General features: G+C 39.6%; 1 protein-coding gene across 4 annotated transcripts; it reads left to right on the forward strand.

Moving 5' to 3' along the window:
- The first annotated feature begins 256 nt into the window (after positions 1-256).
- On the forward strand, positions 257-20,949 carry LOC106161331 (von Willebrand factor D and EGF domain-containing protein-like). Of its 4 annotated transcripts, none has more exons than XM_087003502.1 (13): positions 257-501; positions 1,242-1,558; positions 2,005-2,061; positions 2,880-3,115; positions 13,873-13,962; positions 14,182-14,586; positions 15,238-15,311; positions 17,185-17,251; positions 17,426-17,653; positions 18,014-18,192; positions 18,371-19,136; positions 19,482-19,850; positions 20,186-20,949. In XM_087003502.1, the coding sequence occupies exons 1-13, from the start codon at positions 311-313 to the stop codon at positions 20,468-20,470; spliced, it is 3,264 nt and encodes a 1,087-aa protein (XP_086859628.1). In that variant the 5' UTR covers positions 257-310; the 3' UTR covers positions 20,471-20,949. The 4 variants fall into 4 exon arrangements, with proteins under 4 accessions (XP_086859628.1, XP_086859627.1, XP_013393717.2 ...); XM_087003501.1 differs by lacking the exons at positions 13,873-13,962; positions 14,182-14,586; positions 15,238-15,311; ... (1 more) ...; positions 17,426-17,653; positions 18,014-18,192 and adding exons at positions 3,542-3,631; positions 4,008-4,412; positions 5,145-5,218; ... (1 more) ...; positions 7,434-7,661; positions 8,006-8,184 and having other exon boundaries at positions 261-501; XM_013538263.2 differs by lacking the exons at positions 13,873-13,962; positions 14,182-14,586; positions 15,238-15,311; ... (4 more) ...; positions 19,482-19,850; positions 20,186-20,949 and adding exons at positions 3,542-3,631; positions 4,008-4,412; positions 5,145-5,218; ... (4 more) ...; positions 9,317-9,685; positions 10,005-10,696 and having other exon boundaries at positions 267-501.
- The last annotated feature ends 318 nt before the right edge of the window (positions 20,950-21,267 follow it).

Consider the following 21,267-nt stretch of genomic DNA (forward strand, 5'->3'; position numbering starts at 1 on the left):
GATGGTAATTGTGTATAAATTTGAAGACATTCGGTGCATGGTGTCTTTTGATATTTATTGCATTTTTTTACTTCCATAGAAATCACTGTGGAAAACCTTTATGTAAGGGGATGCATTTTCCTAAATTCAAGAACACATTAAAACCAGGAAAAAGTTTTTATAGTGCCATTAACTCTTCTTGGAAGTGATTAACTGAAAAGTACGTGAATAAAGTCACTTTGAAGGTCATGATTGTATTTTACTGCGCAATAAAGTAACATTTAAAAACAAACTTGTCGGTGTACATTTGCAGTGGGACTGAACATTGTGGATGATGAATAAACGCCGTGCTCAGCAAATCGGTCTCTTTTTGCTGGTGCTGAACGTTGTCTTTATACAGACAGTAGCAGATCCGTGTACACCTGGTGATCCTGACCAATACCGGACTTTTGAAGCGTCGACATGGGTAAGAAACCGAGCGATAACAGCTGACTTAGTAACGATGAGTCTTATATGCGACAGGTAAATTTAAACTGTTCCTATCTGCATTATTATTTCAATTATTTTTGTTACTGTTATCATTATGAGCAAGCCTATTGCATGCACCCATGCTGGGCGAATAGAGGTTATAGGCCTACCATTCAATTTGGCCATTCCCCCCCCCCCCCCCCGCACGCACACACACACACACACACACATCCCAGTGAGACCCACCAGTAAAACCATAGATTCACACAGAACGTCATTAATATAATGTTAAAGGTTTAACTTTTGGTAAGTTTAAAGTGTGGTAACCTCGAAATACTAGAGAAAACAGCTTTACACCTTATGCTTGTTCTTTAAGGGATAACAACTCTGCGTATGATATCCATATTTCACAATAAATACATTGTAAACATTTCATAGAAGTACATACGTCACTTAACGCAATTATTCTGGAATTTGTCTGGAATTTGTGCTTGCTATCACATCACGTGACCTCCAATGATGGCTACACTCTATGATAATCTCTTAAGAGAACATTACAAAAAAAACTTTTTAGAAAAAAAAACAGGACTAACTTTGAATATCAGAATGGATTCAGTAACTATTGGTAAGTAGGGCCTATGGGAAAATTGCCCTTTACCCCAGGAAAATCAATTTTTGGCTTAAATGAACAGTTGTTATCCCTTAAATGGATCTGTTAAAACCTGAAACTCCTACCTCTTTTAGGAGCAGGCATTAAAATTTGGTTGCAAAAGAGGCATCTTTTATTACTGCAGGTACCTGTCCCCTACGTCATGGTACCGATTCACTGACAAGCAGGGGGACCGGATGGCAGATGCCACGCCTAAGGCGCCTGTGCCGATGCAGTGCGGAACTGGTGCCCCCGTCTTCTTACGGGACCCTCACCCAACCTTGGAAGAAGGGGAGAAAACTGAAGCTAGAGTCTGTGCTAACTACGGCATTCCTAATGATGATTGTAGTTGGACTGGAATCGTCTACATCAAGCATTGTCCTAGTCGGTTCGATATGGACGGGTTTTACATCTATCGTGTTCAGCCTCCACCTGCTTGTCCCATGGCGTATTGTGGCGTAGGTAATATTCACTTATACTTTTTTCCAGAGCAACGAAATCCACCCTTATATCCTGAAACAGTATTACCAATTACAGTTAGGCTTCGTTCACATGCAATGTCTATTTTCTATTTTCTATTTTCGGTATGTCTTATGATCACGGTCTGTGCACTGAATATCCCGCCGCGTAATTACTGGCAGCGCGAGCCAGTTACTTATAGTAACTTATAGTAACTGGCTCGCGCTGCCAGTAATTACGCCGCGGGATATTCAGTGCACAGACCGTGATCATAAGACATACCGAAAATAGAAAATAGAAAATAGACATTGCATGTGAACGAAGCCTTAGTTTAAGATGTTATGGAAAGACTATAATAAATATAACATACAATAAAAGTATTAAAGTAATCAAACTTGCAGCCAAATGCCATATGTAGGCCTATATTTGTTCCGTTCTTTGTTAACCAGGCACTGGAGCTGAAAAATGCCCCCCTGGGAAGTTACTGGATGGACAGCATTGTATCCGTAAGTTACTGACAAGATACGTCAGGTCTACCCAACTACCAGACTCGGCGCATAAGGATCCTGAATTAACCGGTATATCGGACCACACTACCCGTTTTCAAGGTGTGTGTCAGATCGCATTTCGGAGTATCATACCCCAGAACAAATTTTGTAGGACGACCGCGGACTCATTCACGCTCGGCTGTCACCTTGATTGGATAATAAACGATTGTCGTAATATGATTTAAAACCCGGATGCATAAATTTGAAAGCCACCCAGAGCAACCTTATACTGTACTCTTACTTTAGAGTACTCTATTTTATTGTCTACATGGGGTATATGGGGACTTTACGACATTCGGTTTGAATGCTTTAACCACTTTTGATAAGGCGTTTTCGCATTCTTTTAGATTAATGTGGCAGTCTAAGGTTGTTCTAGGTGGTTTTCAAATTTATGCACCCGGTTTTAAAATCATATAGCGTTTTACGACAATCGTTTACTATCCAATCAAGGTGACAGCCGAGCGTGGGCTCATCCTGTCGGTGTTCTGACTAATACTCCGAAATGCGATCTGACACACACCTTGAAAACGGGTAGTGTGGTCCGATATACCGGTGAATTCTGGATCATTCGGTGCCGAGTCTGGTAGTTGGGTAGGCCTGTACATCATATCATGTTTTTAAGTACTGATCAAGTGCTGGAAACAAGTTACATTTTGCGTAAAAAATCGCATAAATCAGAATTAAATGATGTTTCTGAAAAACCCTTAAATGGTAATGAAGACCGTTTTCCTTATTGTTCCTACCCATATAAAACATGTTCACCCTTTTACCGTAAGCTGCCTATCCAGAAGCTGCAGGTCGCCCGGAGATTACTCCCCCTCGCCTGACCGGTAACACGTTCCATTTTGGTTGTGTTGTCCGTTACAATGGCATTATGCCTGAGAGGGCGAGATTTCAGGTTCAGTTTTTGGCTGATGGACATCCGTTTGGTGGTCTCCATACGGCTTCCGATGACCATAACTGGCACGTACATATGAACCCCATGGATTTGAAGGGGAATTTAGGGAAACACGTGAGTAAAAATTACAAAATCTACCTTGTGTTTCTTCAAAAATGATTTCCAATTGATAAATAAACTACAGGTAATACTACATGACGGTTTGAAAGGGTTTTAATTTTGTTTGTTTGATTGTTCCGTTTTTACATTTTAATTAGTCATTTTGGCTGTATAGTACATGTATATTCACAGGTTATATCTTTTGTCGAGATCAAAATGTGTTCATATCCACTAATAGGCAATTTTGTTAAAAAAAAACATCATGCCATTTATTTGGGCACAACACAAACCCCCTCCAATGTTAGTGCAAGGCACGTCTTTTATTTCAATTGCTCTCTCTACAGACATATTGTACAATGTTTTTATGCAAGACATTTTTATTCCTTTGGAGTGAAGTTCTGTAAACATATTTAAATCTTGTGGGGCAATTATTTTTAACAGATAAGATGTCAGGTTCGACCTTATTGGAGCGGCCACGCCATTACAAGCAGACCTGTCATCAGCAGAAATAACTACTTTGCTGGAATAAAGGTTTGTTTCCGTATATTGTAGATCTGCTTTTACAGTATATTGTAAACTCAGTTTTTACTGATTAAAAAAATTATATTACTATAGTAATAAATGCTCTATATGTGTCTTATTTCATTGAATATTTATGACGAAACAATTAAAAAATACCACCCTTAAAAACTGCAGAAATTATAATTAAAAAGGAGACCCCACACACGCAGAAAGTCATTATGGCGTGAGAGAGATGGCAATTTTAATTTCGGTTGGAACGAACTTATTCTTAGCTCAATTATTTTCCCACATATTCGCGCCATTATTTTGCACAAAATAAAAGTTATTTCATGCAATTGCAAAATAGGCACATTCTGTCTTTCATCATGCTTGTCATCGTCTCCAGATAGCAGATATTAACGGTAATGACATCAACCAGATAGTCGTGCGGAAAGACGCACCGGAACCCACAGAAATCCAGTTATATTCAACAATTCCTGTCACCATGGAGACACACAAAATTATGTTTATACCTGGTTTGGAGAGCCAACTTTCTGTAACCTTGCGCACTGAGAGCCCCGGTGTGGCCAAGACCGTCGTAACATCTACATGCGAGACGATATTCCTTCAACGAGACTGGAATCAGACGGCACATAAATTGTTTGGAAGCAAACCCGTCAAAATACAAGCCGTGATGGACAATGCACGGCCATCTGGTCGACCAGACATCCCCAAACTGTTGTATTTTACACCGATACCAGCGGCGCTGGGACAGAGCATTTGGGAAAATTATGTTCTTCCAGCATTCCAGGTAAATTGATTTTACGTTAAATTTTATACATGTATACTCAAAAGTGTTGCTTTTTTATCATAGAAAACGTACATCCGAGTTATCTAAATGTCAAAAATGAATGTAATGAAATGGGCACCACATGATATGTACTATAACACAACACCCAATAAGACGCTACTCGCAGAGACCAGATAGACTGGTGTTAGTCAAAATGACTAATCACGATAGTCAAACGCAGCTAACTTACGCCTAGCCAAACGTTGTGACTGCAGATAAGTCGACCATTCGCCGTTAAGGTTGTCTGATTAAGTTAATCTCAGTACTAGCAGTAAATGTAATCCTTCTGTCGTAATTGTCGCTAGACAGCTTAGGGGGAGATCCAGAAAACTTTGTGGAAAGAGGCTGATCCAGAATTTCACAAACCGGAATTTATGCAACCCTCGGTCACCGCTACTGAAAAAATCTCTCTGCAACATGGAATATCACACGTAGACGAGACATTATAAACTATCTGAACGTTTTTTTTATGCCAAAAATGAACACTAAAATAGTAATTAGAAAAGAAACATTGGCATCTCACCATTTTAAAAATTGCAGAATTTAGTACTGCGGGAAAGGTAAATGAAGGTGAAGTCAAAATGAAGATAGATCTGCATTCTGCTTCTTGAAAGGAAGAGACAGCGTTACTATATTTACAACAAGAAGTTAATAAGAGGCTCTAATTAGAGGCTTAAATACATTAATGTCTAGGTAACCACAGTAGATGTGAGCACGGGAATTTGCACTAGTGTCACGGATCCCCATCTGAAAACATTTGATGGCAGGTGAGTAATCCTAAGGGAAAATTTATTACATACATGTGATGAACCCTTACGAGACATGTTTATCAAAATGTCTGCTTTTCCTCTTAAAATCATTTAAATAGTTAATTGGATGCGAATGATGTTAGCTAACGATAATATCTCATAGTTAATTGGATGCGAATGATGTTAGCTAACGATAATATGCTCTTGTTAAATGTTCACGAATCTTGTGGTAAGGATGTTAAGTCAAGTCGGGTAATAAATCAAATTTGATTGGGTTTTTATTATTCAATTAAATGAAAGTGAAGTTGCATGTGCCGAACTAAGTGGCGCTTTTTATGTCATTTTAAAAAAGCCTTTTTATAAAATTTATACAAGTCTTTTTATGTAATTTATTTATTTACAGAAGGGTGACAAAAGCATTGCACCATTTCGTTTTAAGGTGAACAACAATTGGATACGTTAGGTTTTTAAATTGGTATTTTATTAAAAACTGATTATGTCAAGTTAGGGTGTATTCCCAGAGCTTTTAGATCGATCTATCCCCGCGGGGAGTCTCACTAGATTACTGTCAGATAATCCGGCTTAAATGTCCGTCCCGCCTACTACAAGCTGTAAGGGGGTAATTAACTTTCGTGTAGGCTCGCCTGACAGCAATTTAGCGTGAACCCCCAGGGAGTTAGGTCGATCTAAAGTAGATCGATCTAATCTCTGGAAATGGGGTCTTAGTATCTTTACTACAGATTTACAAGCCAGTGGTTTGCCCTTACAAAACGCATGTTTTTATGTCATCATTTATGTTTTGTAGGATCCTTCTGGGCATAAACTGATAACGGTTTAGTAATCTTCTGAGAGCTATGTTTGCACAAGCTGTAAAGACACTTTGGATGAGAGCGTTTCTGGTAAAGGGGCGATCCTCTCACTTCACAGTTTTCAATGGGGGTTTGCGTCTGGTGATTGGGCAAGCCAGTCCACCCGGTCGTTCAGGTTTCCAGCACCAACCCCAGTTCACCAATTGCGAAGAAACTAATACACCCCCAAACCATTATGTAAGTGCACTGTCTGGCAAGGAAATGCATATTCTTTGGCAGATAAGAAGTGGACGTTGTTCTCCATACCTTCATTCGTCCACCCATGTTGTAAACACTAAATATGATCTCATCAGAAAATCCAAAATGGCCCCAGTTCTGACCTACGGTCCATGCAATGCTACTTGCAGCGCATATCACTCTTATATTAATCTGTTTACCAAGGTGATAAGTGGTTTTCATCTGGGAACCCTTGTGTTAGTTTTAGAAGCATGGATGCTTCTTTGGCCAGTTCTTTTGCACAAGCACAGCAAAGCTAATTCGCTGCACAATTCAAATTCCCTAAGCTTTGACAGCAAAAGGACGCCTGTTGTCTCTGGCACGTGTGTTCTTCAGGCTACTTTGTGGTAACTTATGGCCATTACCAGTGTCTTCCATCCTTCTGCAAACTCCGTATACAGTCTTACCAAACACACTATGTCTGGTGGCTGTCTGGGGACATCTATATCTTTCTCCCTCAGAGAATCTATTTATTTCCTTTCTTCATTTGTGACCTCCTGTACCTTCACCATAGTAGCAACTTGGCAGCCATTAGGGCGTTACACCTTCGATGTCACCATTTATAGAACATATGGAGGAAAATTCATCACTGGTTACGCGAGCAATAAACCGTGCATCACTTTTTCAAGAGCGGGCCCACATGTCACATAGTGCATTATTCACACGGGTGGTGCAATACTTTCGTCAGCCTTCTGTAGTTTTTTTTCTTTTTTTTAATATAACTGCAATATAAACCTTACACAAGCTTCCAAGCTGTGTTACCCATGCTTACCGTCGTCGTCAAATGAGAATTTGAGAATAATGGGGATTTTCAAGAAAGTGCAGAAGTCTGGCCCGTTTTTTGTTAGTGACTAATGGAATGAAATTATCTTTTAAATCTCGTGTGTCTTCTTATTTTTATAGACGATTTGATATCCTGCGTGAGTTTGGAGAATTCGTCCTAACTAGATCAAAATATGGTGAATTTGAGGTAACAATTTCATTTAAAGCTTTTCGAGAAATAGCTACATTGACAAGTTGTTAAATCAATTGTAAGGTTAAGCCTTTGATGATCGAAAAAGAAGGTTTCGATGTTATCTTTTTGTATCAATTACCGGGTTTTTACTTTTTATTTCATTTTCGAAAAACTTATTTATTTTCTGTTCAAGGTTCGCGAACGGCATTGGTCTTGCTCGAGCTCTGGCGTAGCATGCAACTGCGGGGTGGCGGCGAGGGAAGGTCCCCACATCTTAATAGTAGACCTTTGCCATGGTAACGTGGACCAACTCCGAAAAACAAAACTACAACCGAGAGTGTATTACAGGACTACTGCTATCACTGGGACGTTGCCAAACGGGACGTACATCCATTCTGATTCCACGGGCAAAAAATATGTGGTACGTTTAGTCACAATCTAAGATATACAGTGTTCAACCATGTGACCTCCATAGATGGCTATACTCTTTTTAGAAAAAAAAACCAGGGACTAACTTTGAATGTAGAAATGGATTCTTTAACCATTGGTAAGGATGGGAAATTGTTGTTTACCCCAGGAAGATTCATTTTTTGGCCAAACTTAACAGTTGTTATCCCTTTAAATACAGTATGATTAAATACGATTTAATAAAACATATTACCCCACACTTATATATATATATATATATATATATATATATATATATATATATATATATATATATATATATATATATATATATATGAATACTCATGTCTGTTTTAGTTGAAGTTTACATCTGGCGCCTGGGTGGAGGCCCGCGTAAACAGGTATTGGGGTCTAGATATAACAGTCAGCGTTCCCAGTGGTTACAAGAAGCACATGGCTGGGTTGTGCGGTAATTATGATGACCAGAGTGATAATGACATCGTTGGATCTCTGCCAAATTTCATTTCAAACAACAAGTAAGTTGTGGACATCAAACGTTGTGTAATTAAATTTCAAGGTAAGCCTATAAAAGCTCATTACCTAAATGAGTAGATATATTAATTTACAAAGCGTAATATATTCAATATGTCATGATTTAGGCTAATATGATATAACTACATGTAATAACTCTCATATAAGCCCTATTTTCTTTCTTTATTTTTCATTTTATTTTATTTATTTATTTATTTTATTTATTATTTTATTATTTATCAAGAGTGACAGTTGAAGACAGCTACTTCGGTCGAAAGCTTCCGTGCCCCTTACCTTTGGCAAGAACCCTTCAAGACTTCTGCTATTGCAATAAAACGGGGGAAGAGAGATTCGTATGCGACTATGCCAAAGTTGTACCAGATCCAACCGACCTAACGAACATGAAGCCAGTAAAACCGATCATCACTCCTCAGACATGTGGAAAACGGAAGCGACGGGACATTGAGGACCTTATGATGTCCTCTGATGACGTCATGGAATTTGACGATTACGTGTACACACCCGTGGTCCCAACTGTACGGCAGCCTGTAGTTATAAAACCCCGTGTTGGGCCTGGTGGGCCTGGTGATGGACCCGGGAGGAATGTGCAGGCTATGTTGAAAGCTGTTTCTGTTGACGAAATACCGGTGGTGCTCCAACCTCAGGAGATCAGGCGCATCTGCAGTGAGGCCATCGAGACCTCTTCAATTTCGACATTGTGCAAGGATCTCCCCGGGTTTGACGTCAGCTCCACGATGGAAGAATGTATATCTGATATTCAGGTGCGGAAAAGACATTATTCATTTAATCAGTTTAATTGTATATGTCGTGCTCAAAAGGGACTATTAACTGACTCTTCCGTAAACGCAAACCCTAAAGTGTACCTTTTCTCCCTTTTGGGTAAGGGTGCCACATATAACACCCAATTTCTAATGAAAAGGGAAGGATCGCTGTATCCACCGATGTATTTGACAAAGATACACGTATGCAAATAATTAGACGTTTTGACGAAAGATTAATTCCCCAAAACTGCACCCAAAGTTACCGATAAATCAATACTATTTAGAAATATATAACACAGGTCAACTTTTTCATGACACTTTTTTTCAATCAAACATTCTATTTTTTAATATCCAGTTGACAAACGACATAACGTTTGCAGAAGCCGCTTCCGACAATATGGAGGACCGCTGCATCCAGTATGCATCCACGCTTTCCAGTGAGAAAGAAAATGTTCAGAAAATCTTGCGTCTTCGCTGTCCTCGCCAATGTAGCGGACAGGGTCGGTGCGACAATGGAAAGTGTCACTGTCACGCTGGATTCACTGCTGAGGACTGCTCGGTCAGGACAGATAGCATCCCCAGCGTGTTCTTCAGAATATCTGGGCGCTCTGTGCAAACGCGTTCCTGCGATGCGCTCAGACGGCCATGTTTGACGACCAGACTTCAAGCGACTGGAGCGTTCTACAGGAGTTCGAATCTCACTTGCAAGATACAACACATAGTGGTGAGTGAAGAATTGTTTATTTTGAATAATTCGTTTGCATCCGTTCCAGGGATTGGGACGTTATACAGACTGGCCAAATAATTTACAACATAAATGTAGACATGGACATAGCATGTTTGTAATTATTACTTTTTAAAAGATGAATCAATACAAATGATAGTGTTTCAGTTTTGTTCTTGTAGCATTTAAAAGATCTAAATAACACCTAAAATAACCGTGTTTCGTCTAGAGAAAAATTCCGAAAGCTGAGAAAAATGTTTGGGGGAGTTGTTGAAGGTGTACAATAAGTACTTTTGATAAAAAAACCCCGTATTTTCAGATGACATACAATGGACACGAGTTCGTGGAGAGTGGAGTTACAACCAAAAACACGAAGGCGGAGTTCGTGTCATTCGGCGAAGTGATCTGCCACATTCCCAGTACAGTGCGGAGTGCTGTGCTAGCGAAACCAATTGCGGGCCAAGCAGTGCATGTTGTTGTTAGATTGCAAATATCAGTCAGTAATGATGGCGTTCGATTCTCCAATGAAGTGAATCTGTTAGTGTTTAATTCCAAACGCGTAGAGTATAACAGCCGCACACAGAGCTGGGAACCGAAAGTGTAAGAGCTTCGTACATTTGCATTGGGGCTAAACATTGTGAAAGATGAATATACGCCGTACTTGGCAAATCGGTCTCTTTTTGCTAGGGCTGTGTGTCTTTAAACCCTCGTTGGAGGCAACCCAGGCCTCCTGCAGGAGAAAATTGCAGTATTAAAGAAAGAACACATTCTGATGCTAGTTACATGTATGTATGTATATACGTATAAATTTGATGACACTCGGTGGTGTTTTTAACCTTTATTGCCTTTTTTAACTTCTATGGAAATTAGTGTGGAAAACCACATTTAAAGGGTTGCATGTTCTTAAATTCAAGGACACATTAAAACCAATAAGAAGTTTTTATAGTGCCATTAACTCTTATTAGAAGTAATTAACCGAAAAGCACGCGAATAAAGTCACTTTGAAAGTCATTGTTATATTTTACTGCGCAATAAAGTAACATTTAAAAACAAACTTGTCGGTGTGCATTTGCAGTGGAGTTGAACATTGTGGAAGATGAATAAACGCCGTGCTCGGCCAATCGGTCTCTTTTTGCTAGGGCTGTGTGTCTTTACACAGACAGTAGCAGATCCGTGTACACCTGGTGATCCTGACCAATACCGGATTTTTGAAGCGTCGACATGGGTGAGAAACCGAGCGATAACAGCTGACTTAGGAACGATGAGTCTTATATGTGACAGGTAAATTTAATAGACTATTCCTATCTGCATTTAATATTTTATTTATTTTTATTACTATTATCATTATCAGTATGCCTGCTACATGTAGCCATGCTGGGCGAATCGAGGTTAAACCATTCAATGTGTCCCTGTCCCCCCACCCCCAACATACACTAGTCAAACCATAGATTTACAAAGAACATCATTTACATTATGGTAACAGTTAGAAGATGGGTTTACAGCCTGGTATCCTCGATACGCTGTTAAATCCTAAGGAGCAAGCATTAAATTTTGATTAAAAAAGAGGCATTTTTTATTACTGCAGGTACCTGTCCCCTACGTCATGGTACCGATTCACTGACAAGCAGGGGGACCGCATGGCAGATGCCACACCTAAGGCGCCTGTGCCGATGCAGTGCGGAACTGGTGCCCCCGTCTTCTTACGGGACCCTCACCCAACCTTGGAAGAAGGGGCGAAAACTGAGGCTAGAGTTTGTGCTAACTACGGCATTCCTAATAATGAATGTAGTTGGACTGGAACCATACACATCAAACATTGTCCCAGTCGTTTTAACATGGACGGGTTTTATATCTATCGTGTTCAGCCTCCACCTGCATGTCCCATGGCGTATTGTGGCGTAGGTAATATTCGCACATACTTTTTTTTTATTTTCCAGAGCAACGAAATTCAACCTGATATCCTGAAACAGTATTACCAATTACAGTTAGTTTAAGCTGTTATGGAAAGATCATAATAAATAAATATAACATAAAGTTAAAGTATTAAAGTAATCAAACTTGCAGCCAAATGCCATATGTATATTTGTTCTGTTCTTTGTTAACCAGGCACTGGAGCTGAAAAATGCCCCCCTGGGCAGTTACTGGATGGACAGCAGTGTATCCGTAAGATACATCATTTCATATTTTTAAGTACTGATCAAGTGCTGGAAACGAGTTTCATTTTGCGTAAAAAATAGCATAAATCAAAATTTAATGACGTTTGCGAAAAAAATCATTTGTTGCATTTGATGGTAATGTAGACCGTTTTTCTGGATTTTCAAACTTTAAACTTCATTTTCCTTCATTTTAATTTTAAAATTAAAACGCTCCGACCCATATAAAACGTGTTCATTTTTTTTACCCTAAGCTGCCTACCCAGAAGCTGCAGGTCGCCCGGAGGTCACTCCCCCTCGCCTGACCGGTAACACGTTCTATTTTGGTTGTGTTGTCCCTTACAATGGCATTATGCCTGAGAGGGCGAGATTTCAGGTTCAGTTTTTGGCTGATGGGCATCCGTTTGGTGGTCTCCATACGGCTTCCGATGACCATATCTGGCAAGTACATATAAACCCCATGGATTTGAAAGGGAATTTAGGGAAACACGTGAGTAAAAATTACAAAACCTACCTCCCGTTTCTTCAAAAGTGATTTCCAATTGATAAATAAACTGCTGGTTATACTACATGACGGTTTGAAAGGATTTTTAATTTTGTTTGTTTTATTGTTCCGTTTCTACAGTTTAATTAATCATTTTGGCTGTATAGTACATGTATATTCACAAGTTATATCTTTTGTCGAGATCAAAATGTTTTTATATCCAGTAATAGGCAATTTTGTTAACAAAATGTTATGCCATTTATTTGGGCACAACACAGACTCCCTCCGATGTTAGTGCAAGGCACGTCTTTTATTTCGATAGCTCATCATTTAGTCATCATCATCATTTAGAGCCTATAGTGTTCCACTGTTGGACAAAGGCCTCAGCATGCTTTTTCCATTGTTTCCTATCCTGAGCCTCAGATTTTCAGTTTGGCCAAGGTTTCTTCTTCCAAGACTTCCAGTAGTCATCTAATTCATCCCTCCATCGTTTGACCGGCCTTCCTCTTTTTCTTTGTCCATACCTTGGGGTCCATTTTGTAAGCCTGATTGTCCACCTATTGTCCTTCATTCTTTTGACATGTCCTGCCCACCTCCATTTCATTTCTTTAACTGTGAGCAGTACGTCCTTAACTTTGGTCTGTTCACGTAACCATACATTTTCCGCTCTCTTGGACTGATGTTCAACATAATTCTTTCCATCTTTCTCTGAGCTACTTGTAGCTTGTGTTCCATGGAGACATTCAGTGCCCAGGTCTCTGAACCATAGGTGATTGCCGGCAGCACACAAGCATTGAACACTTTCTTTTTCAGGCAGGTAGGAAGGTTGCTCTTGAAGATGTCATTGTGCCTCCCCTATGCTGCCCATCCTGCTTTTATCCTTCGTTGGATTTCTTTCTCCAGTGTTCGATCACTAAGGCTGAACCGTTGCCCAAGGTATATATACTCTTCTACTGCTTCTATCTCTTTGGTGTTGACCTTCACTGTGCAAGGGGTGGTTAGTGGTCCAAACATCACCTTTGTCTTGCTGGTGTTCATCTTTAGCCCACTTTTTGCGCTTTCATCTGCTAACGCCTGTAGCATTTCTTCGAGGTCTTTTGCATCATCTGCTACTATTATGATGTCGTCTGCAAACCTAAGGTGATTGAGCCTGGTACCGTCTATGTTTATGCCCTTGTCCTGCCAGTCTAGATCCCTGAATATACGTTCCAATGCTGCTGTGAACAGTTTAGGAGAGATTGTATCTCCTTGGCGTACACCTTTCTTGATCCTGATCTTATTGGTGGTCTTGTGTAGTTTGACTGTTACAGAGCTATCAGTTTATATGTCTCTGAGGACGTCTACGTATCCATCTTCGATCCCTAGATCTTGCAGGGATGCCAGTATATACTGGGTTTCTACTGAGTCGAAGGCTTTTTCATAATCAACGAATGCTATCGATAGCTATCTATAGACATATCGTATGAGACATTTTGGCAAGACATTTTTGTTACTCTGGAGTGAACTTCTGTAAACATCTATAAATCTTGTGTAGTAATTGTTTTTAACAGATAAGATGTCAGGTTCGTCCTTATTGGAGCGGCCACGCCATTACAAGCAGACCTGTCATCAGCAGAAATAACTACTTTGCTGGAATAAAGGTTTGTTTCCGTATATTGTAGATTTACTTTTACAGTTAATTGAAAAATCAGTTAAATTATAATACTATATGAATAAGTCTTCTATGTGTCTTATTTCATAAATTCGAAACAATTTAGAAATACCATCCTTAAAAACCTGAACTGCAGAAATAAAAGTTATTTTATGCAGTTGCAAAATAGGCACATTATGTCTTTCATCATGCATTTCATCGTCTCCAGATAGCAGATATTAACGGCAATGACATCAACCAGATAGTCGTGCGGAAAGACGCACCGGAACCCACAGAAATCCAGTTATATTCAACAATTCCTGTCACCATGGAGACACACAAAATTATGTTTATACCTGGTTTGGAGAGCCAACTTTCTGTAATCCTGCGCACTGAAAGTCCCAGTGTGGCCAAGACCGTCGTAACATCTACATGCGAGACGATATTCCTTCAACGAGACTGGAATCAGACGGCACATAAATTGTTTGGAAGCAAACCCGTCAAAATACAAGCCGTGATGGACAATGCACGGCCATCTGGTCGACCAGACATCCCCAAACTGTTGTATTTTACACCGATACCAGCGGCGCTGGGACAGAGCATTTGGGAAAATTATGTTCTTCCAGCATTCCAGGTAAATTGATTTTACATTATATTTTATACATTTATACACAAAAGTGTTGCTTTTTTATCATAGAAAACGTACATCTGACTTCTCTAAATGTCAAAACATTTTTGGTAATGAAATGTGCACCACATGATATGTACTATAACACAACACCCTATACGTCGCTACTTGCAGAGGCCAGAGAGACAGGTGTTAGTCAAAATTACTTACTTCACTAGTCAAACGTAGCTAACTTACGCCTAGCCAAACTTTGTGACTGCAGATAAGTCGACCATTCTCGGTTAAGGTTGTCTGATTAAGTTAATCTCAGTACTAGCAGTAAATGTAATACTTCTGTCATAACTGTCGCTGGGCAGCTTAGGGAAAGATCCAGAAAAGTTTGTGGAAAGGCGCTGATCCAGAATTTCACAAATTTCCTGAATTTTTGTGCCCCCCCCCCCCCCCAAAAAAAAAAGAACACTAAAATAGTTATTAGAAAAAAAGCATTGGCATCTCACCATTTTAAAAATTGTAGAGTTTAGTAGTGCGGGAAATTCAAAATGAAGTTACGTCTGCATTCTGCTTCTTGAAAGAAAAGACAACGTTAGACCTACTATTTACAACAACAAGTCAATGCGTTTAGTTTCTAATTAGATGTTAAAATACATTAATGTCTAGGTAACCACAGTAGATGTGAACACGGGAATTTGCACTAGTGTCACGGATCCCCATCTGAAAACATTTGATGGCAGGTGAGTAAGGGAAAATTTATTACATACATGTGATAAACCATACGAGACATGTTTATCAAAATGCCTGCTCGTCCTAATAAAATCATTTAAATAGTAAATTGGAAGCGAATAATGTTAGCTAACGACAATATACTCTTGTTAAATGTTCACGAATCTTGTGGTGAGGATGTTAAGTCAAGTCGGGTAATAAATCAAATTTGATTGGGGTTTTATTATTCAATTAAATGAAAGTGAAGTTGCATGTGCAGAATTAAGTGGCGCTTTTTATGTAATTTAAAAAAAGCCTTTTTATAAAATTTATACAAGTCTTTTTATGTAATTTATTTTTTAACAGAGTGGTGACAAAAGTATTGCACCATTTTGTTTTAAGGTGAACAACAATTGGATTTGTTACGTTTCTCAATTTGTATATTATTGAAAACTGGCTATGTCAAGTTAGTATCTTTACTACAGGTATACATACTAGTTAGTGCTTTGCCCTTACATACGCATATTATTATGTCAGTATTACTGTTTTGTAGGACACGGCCACCCTGACCATCCTTCTAGGCATAGACTGATAAGGATTCAGTAAATCTCCTGAGAGCTATGTTGGTCAAAACTGTAAAGACACTTTGGGTGAGATCAGTTTGGTAAAGGGACGATCCTTTGCCACTTAATTTCCAATCTCATTTCACGGTTTTTCAATGGGGTTTGCGTCTGGTGATTGGGCGGACCAGTCCACTCTGTGGTTCAGGTTTCTAGGATCAACCCCAGTTAGCCAATTACGAAGAAACCAATGCACCCCCAAACTATTATGTAAGTGCCCAGTCTGGCAAATAAATACATGCATGTTCTTTGGATAAGAAGTTGACGACGTTCTCCATACTCTCACTCGTCCACCCATGTAATTGTTATCACTGAATATGGTCTCATCAGAAAATACAAAATGGCGCCAGTTCTGACCTACGGCCCATGCAATGGTTCTTGCAGCCCACCTCACTCTTCTTCATCTGTTTACCAAGGTGTTAAGTGGTTTCCACCGGGAACGCTTGTGTTAATTTCAGAAATATGGAGTCTTCTTTGGAAAGTTCTTTTTTTAACCTCAACCTGTAAATTGCGCAAGCACAGCAAAGCTACCATTTAGTACAGTTAAAACTGTGATTCAGCTAGTCAAAATACTAATTTCAAGAGGAGACCATTATTGTGATTATTTTCAAAAATCGAAGGGAGAGGTGAGGACCCCCCCCCACCCCCACCCCCCGGACATCCCCCCAAATCCGCCACTGCGCCTGTTGTCTCTGGCACTAGTGTTCTTCGGGCTAGCTACTTTGTGGTAACGTATGACCTTCACCAGTGTCTTACATCCTTGTGCAAACCCGTATACACTCTGGCCAAATACATGTACAATGTCTGGCGGCTATCTGGGGGACACCTGAACCCTACTCCCGCAGAGAATCAATTTCTTTTCTTTGTTTATTTGTGAACCCCCGTACCTTCACCTTGGTAGCAACTTGAGACCATTTATAGTGCACATGGATGAAAATTCATCACTGGTTATGTGAGCAATAAACCGTGAATCACTTTTCACGAACGGTTGTCCCCCACCCCCGTCACATACCGCACTATCTGCACGGGTGGTGCAATACTTCTGTCACCCTTCTGTAATTGTTTCTTTAGTATAGGTTTAATATAACACTTACACAAGCTTTCAAGCTGTGTTACTCATTCTTATTGGCGTCGTCATGTTTAAACGTTTTATTTCAGACAAATGAGTATTTGAGTTCAATGGCGATTTTACAAGAAGGTGCAGGAGTCTGCCCCTCCCCCCTTTTATTTAAGATTAATGGAAATAAATTATCATTGAATCTTGTGTGTCTTCTTAATTTTATAGACGATTTGATATCCTGCGTGAGTTTGGAGAATTTGTCTTGACCAGATCTAAATATGGAGAATTTGAGGTAACAATTCTGTTCAAAGCTTTTCGATGAATAGCTACATTGACAAGTTGTTTATTCAATTGTAAGGTGATGATCGAAAAAGAAGGGTTTCAATGTAATATTTTTGTATCAATTAATATGCAAAATCCAGAGTTTATACAGATTTTTTTATTTCTTATTTATTTCCTGTTAAAGGTTCGCGAACGGCATTGGTCTTGCTCGAGCTCTGGTGTGGCATGCAACTGTGGTGTAGCGGCGAGGGAAGGTCCCCACATCTTAATAGTAGACCTTTGCCATGGTAACGTCGACCAACTACGAAAAGCAAAACTACAACCGAGGGTGTATTACAGGACTACGGCTATAACGGGGACGTTACCGAACGGGACGTACATCCATTCTGATTCCACGGGCAAAAAATATATAGTACGTTAATTCACAATCTAAGATACGCAGTGCGTGTTTAGCCTCTTCCAGTAACCGTCGTCCAATCCTGGTGTTATATTATATTTTATCCTGGTGTTATAGGCCTACGTATATATATTTTGGAAATTGCTTTTTGAAGTGGGGGACACGCACACACGCATATTTCATTTTTATTTGTAATTTTAATACAAATGTATAAATAGATAGATAGATAGATAGATAGATAGATACTGATATGTGCGTGGCTTAAAAATATGATTAAATATGCTTTAATAACACGTATAACAATACACGTATAACCGCATATATATATATATATATATATATATATATATATATATATATATATATCTGTTTTAGTTGAAGTTTGCGTCTGGCGCCTGGGTGGAAGCCCGCGTAAACAGATATTGGGGTCTAGATATAACAGTCAGCGTTCCCAGTGGTTACAAGAACCACATGGCTGGATTGTGCGGTAATTATGACGACCAGAGTCATAATGACATCGTTGGATCTCTTCCAAATTTCATTTCAAACAACAAGTAAGTTGAGGACATCAAACGTTGTGTAATTTTTCACGATAAAAAAGCTCATATCCAAAATGTGTAGATAGATTAAATGTAAAGCATCAAATATTCAATATGCCATGATTTAAAATGATATAACTACATGTGTTAATTTTCATATAAACCCTATTTTCTTTTTTTTTTTCGCATCAAGAGTTACAGTTGAAGACAGCTACTTCGGTCGAAAGCTTCCGTGCCCGTTACCTTTGGCAAGAACCCTTCAAGACTTCTGCTATTGCAATAAAACGGGGGAAGAGAGATTCGTATGCGACTACGCCAAAGTTGTACCAGATCCCACCGACCTGACGAACATGAAGCCAGTAAAACCTATCATCACTCCTCAGACATGTGGAAAACGGAAGCGACGGGACATTGAGGACCTTATGATGTCCTCTGATGACGTCATGAAATTTGACGATTACGTGTACACACCCGTGGTCCCAACTGCACGGCAGCCTGTAGTTATAAAACCCCGTGTTGTGCCTGGTGGGCCTGGTGATGGACCCGGGAGGAATATGCAGGCTATGGGTGATTTATTTGTGTCTGCTCGCCGGGAACCGTTGGTGGCCTACCCTCAACCATACTGGCAGGATGCATTTACAAGTGTTGAGCCTGATGGGTTTGGTGGGGAGTTCCAACCTCAGAAGATCCGGTCAAACTGGCAGTTTGCACCTACAAACCCCCGTGTTGTGCCTCGTTGGTTTGGTGTTGGACCCGGCAGGAATGTGCAGGCTATGGGTGGTTTAATGTTGAAAGTCGCACCAGTGTCTGTTGACGAAGTACCGGTGGTGATCCAGCCTCAGGAGATCAGGCGCATCTGCAGTGAGGCCATCGAGACCTCTTCAATTTCGACACTGTGCAAGGATCTCCCCGGGTTTGACGTCAGCTCCACGATGGAAGAATGTATATCTGATATTAAGGTGCGGAAAAGACATTATTCATTTAATCAGTTTAATTGTAGGCTATATGACGTGCTCAAAAGGGGACTATTAACTGACTCTTCCGTAAACGCTAATCCTAAAGTGTGCCTTTTCTCCCTTTCGGATAAGGGTGTCACATGTCTAATGAAAAGGTAAGGGTTGCTGTATCCGCCTGTGTTTGATAAAGATACACGTATGGAAATTATTAAACGTTTTGACCAAAGATTCATTCTCAAAAACTGCACCGAAGTTACCGATAAATCAATATTATTTAGAAATATATAACACAGATCAACTTTTCCATGGCACTTTCTTCAATCAAACACTTTGTTTTTTAATATCCAGTTGACAAACGACGTAACGTTTGCAGAAGCCGCTTCCGACAATATGGAGGACCGCTGCATCCAGTATGCATCCACGCTTTCCAGTGAGAAAGAAAATGTTCAGAAAATCTTGCGTCTACGCTGTCCTCGTCAATGTAGCGGACAGGGTCGGTGCGACAATGGACAGTGTCACTGTCACGCTGGATTCACTGCTGAGGACTGCTCGGTCAGGACAGATAGCATCCCCAGCGTGTTCTTCAGAATATCTGGGCGCGCTGTGCAAAAGCGTTTCTGCGATGCGCTCAGACGGCCATGTTTGACGACCCGACTTCAAGCGACTGGAGCGTTCTACAGGAGTTCGAATCTCACTTGCAAGATACAACACATAGTGGTAAGTGAAGAATTGTCTATTTTGAATAATTCGTTTGCACCCGTTCCAGCGATTGGGACGTTATACAGACTGGCCAAATAATTTACAACATAAATGTAGACATGGACATAGCATGGTTTCAATTATTACTTTTTAAAAGATGAATCGACTTGGCAGCCAATGCAAATGATAGAGTGTTTCAGTTTTGTTCTTGTAGCATTTAAAAGATCTAAATAACACCTAAAATAACCGTGTTTCGTGTAGAGAAAAATTCCGAAAGCTGAGAAAAATGCTTGGGGGAGTTGTTGAAGGTGTACAATAAGTACTTTTGATAAAAAAAAACCCTGTATTTTCAGATGACATACAATGGACACGAGTTCGTGGAGAGTGGAGTTACAACCAAAAACACGAAGGCGGAGTTCGTGTCATTCGGCGAAGTGATCTGCCACATTCCCAGTACAGTGCGGAGTGCTGTGCTAGCGAAACCAATTGCAGGCCAAGCAGTTCATGTTGTTGTTAGATTGCAAATATCGGTCAGTAATGATGGCGTTCGATTCTCCAATGAAGTGAATCTGTTGGTGTTTAATTCCAAACGCGTGGAGTATAACAGCCGCACGCAGAGCTGGGAACCGAAAGTGTAAGAGAAAGAATTATAGTTTGTGTAATTTAATTTTTTTTAAAGATATTAAACTATCTACCTTTTTGGTGAAAGATTTGCTTTGCTTGCCAAATGAAGTGCCTCGCCTTTTCAGATGTTTTAACATAAATTTAAAAAAAATTGTAAGTAATATTTTATTTCAAGTAACGAATTGTTGCCAAATGATCAGTGTGCAGCGCTTCAAGGATGCAGATTCAGGTTCAGATAACGTGCGTCAAAATTAATTAATTACGTTTAACTAGAAACTTTACAGCGATTTGCTGCGATCCTAATAGGTTTTGGAGAACACGACGATTACAAAGGACACTTTGTGCAGTTAAATTATTCGAATTTCGTAATTTCCTACGTCATGTGGTTTGTCCTTGTCTTTCTTCAATAGCATAGTACACATTAATTTTGATTAAAATATTTTAAGTGCAAAATGAAAAAACCTCCTAATGGTGCTTGCAGGGATGCAAAATGCAGCGAACTTTTGTATTCTACATACTAGTAAAAAAATACCAGGGGTGCTCTGCATTACATACTGGACATAAAACTGTGGAATTATGGACAGTATCGTATGGACATTTGATTCATACTCAACACGAATCCTCCTGCAAGACAAGTGGTTTACTTTTCATTATTTTCTCAAGGAAAAATTCTGAAGTATATTGGTCTGCTTGTTTTGTTTGCAAAAAAAAAAAATAAATAAATAAAAATAAATAAAAAGAAATAAAAACTAAATGAAGAGTTCCCAAGTCCTTGCTTCTCGACAAGTTTTCATTTACCCAAGATGTCATT

The sequence above is a fragment of the Lingula anatina genome, chromosome 2 (assembly GCF_051362555.1).
Source record: "Lingula anatina isolate TDL-2025a chromosome 2, LinAna3.0, whole genome shotgun sequence".
In the NCBI taxonomy this organism is placed as follows: Eukaryota; Metazoa; Brachiopoda; class Lingulata; order Lingulida; family Lingulidae; genus Lingula; species Lingula anatina.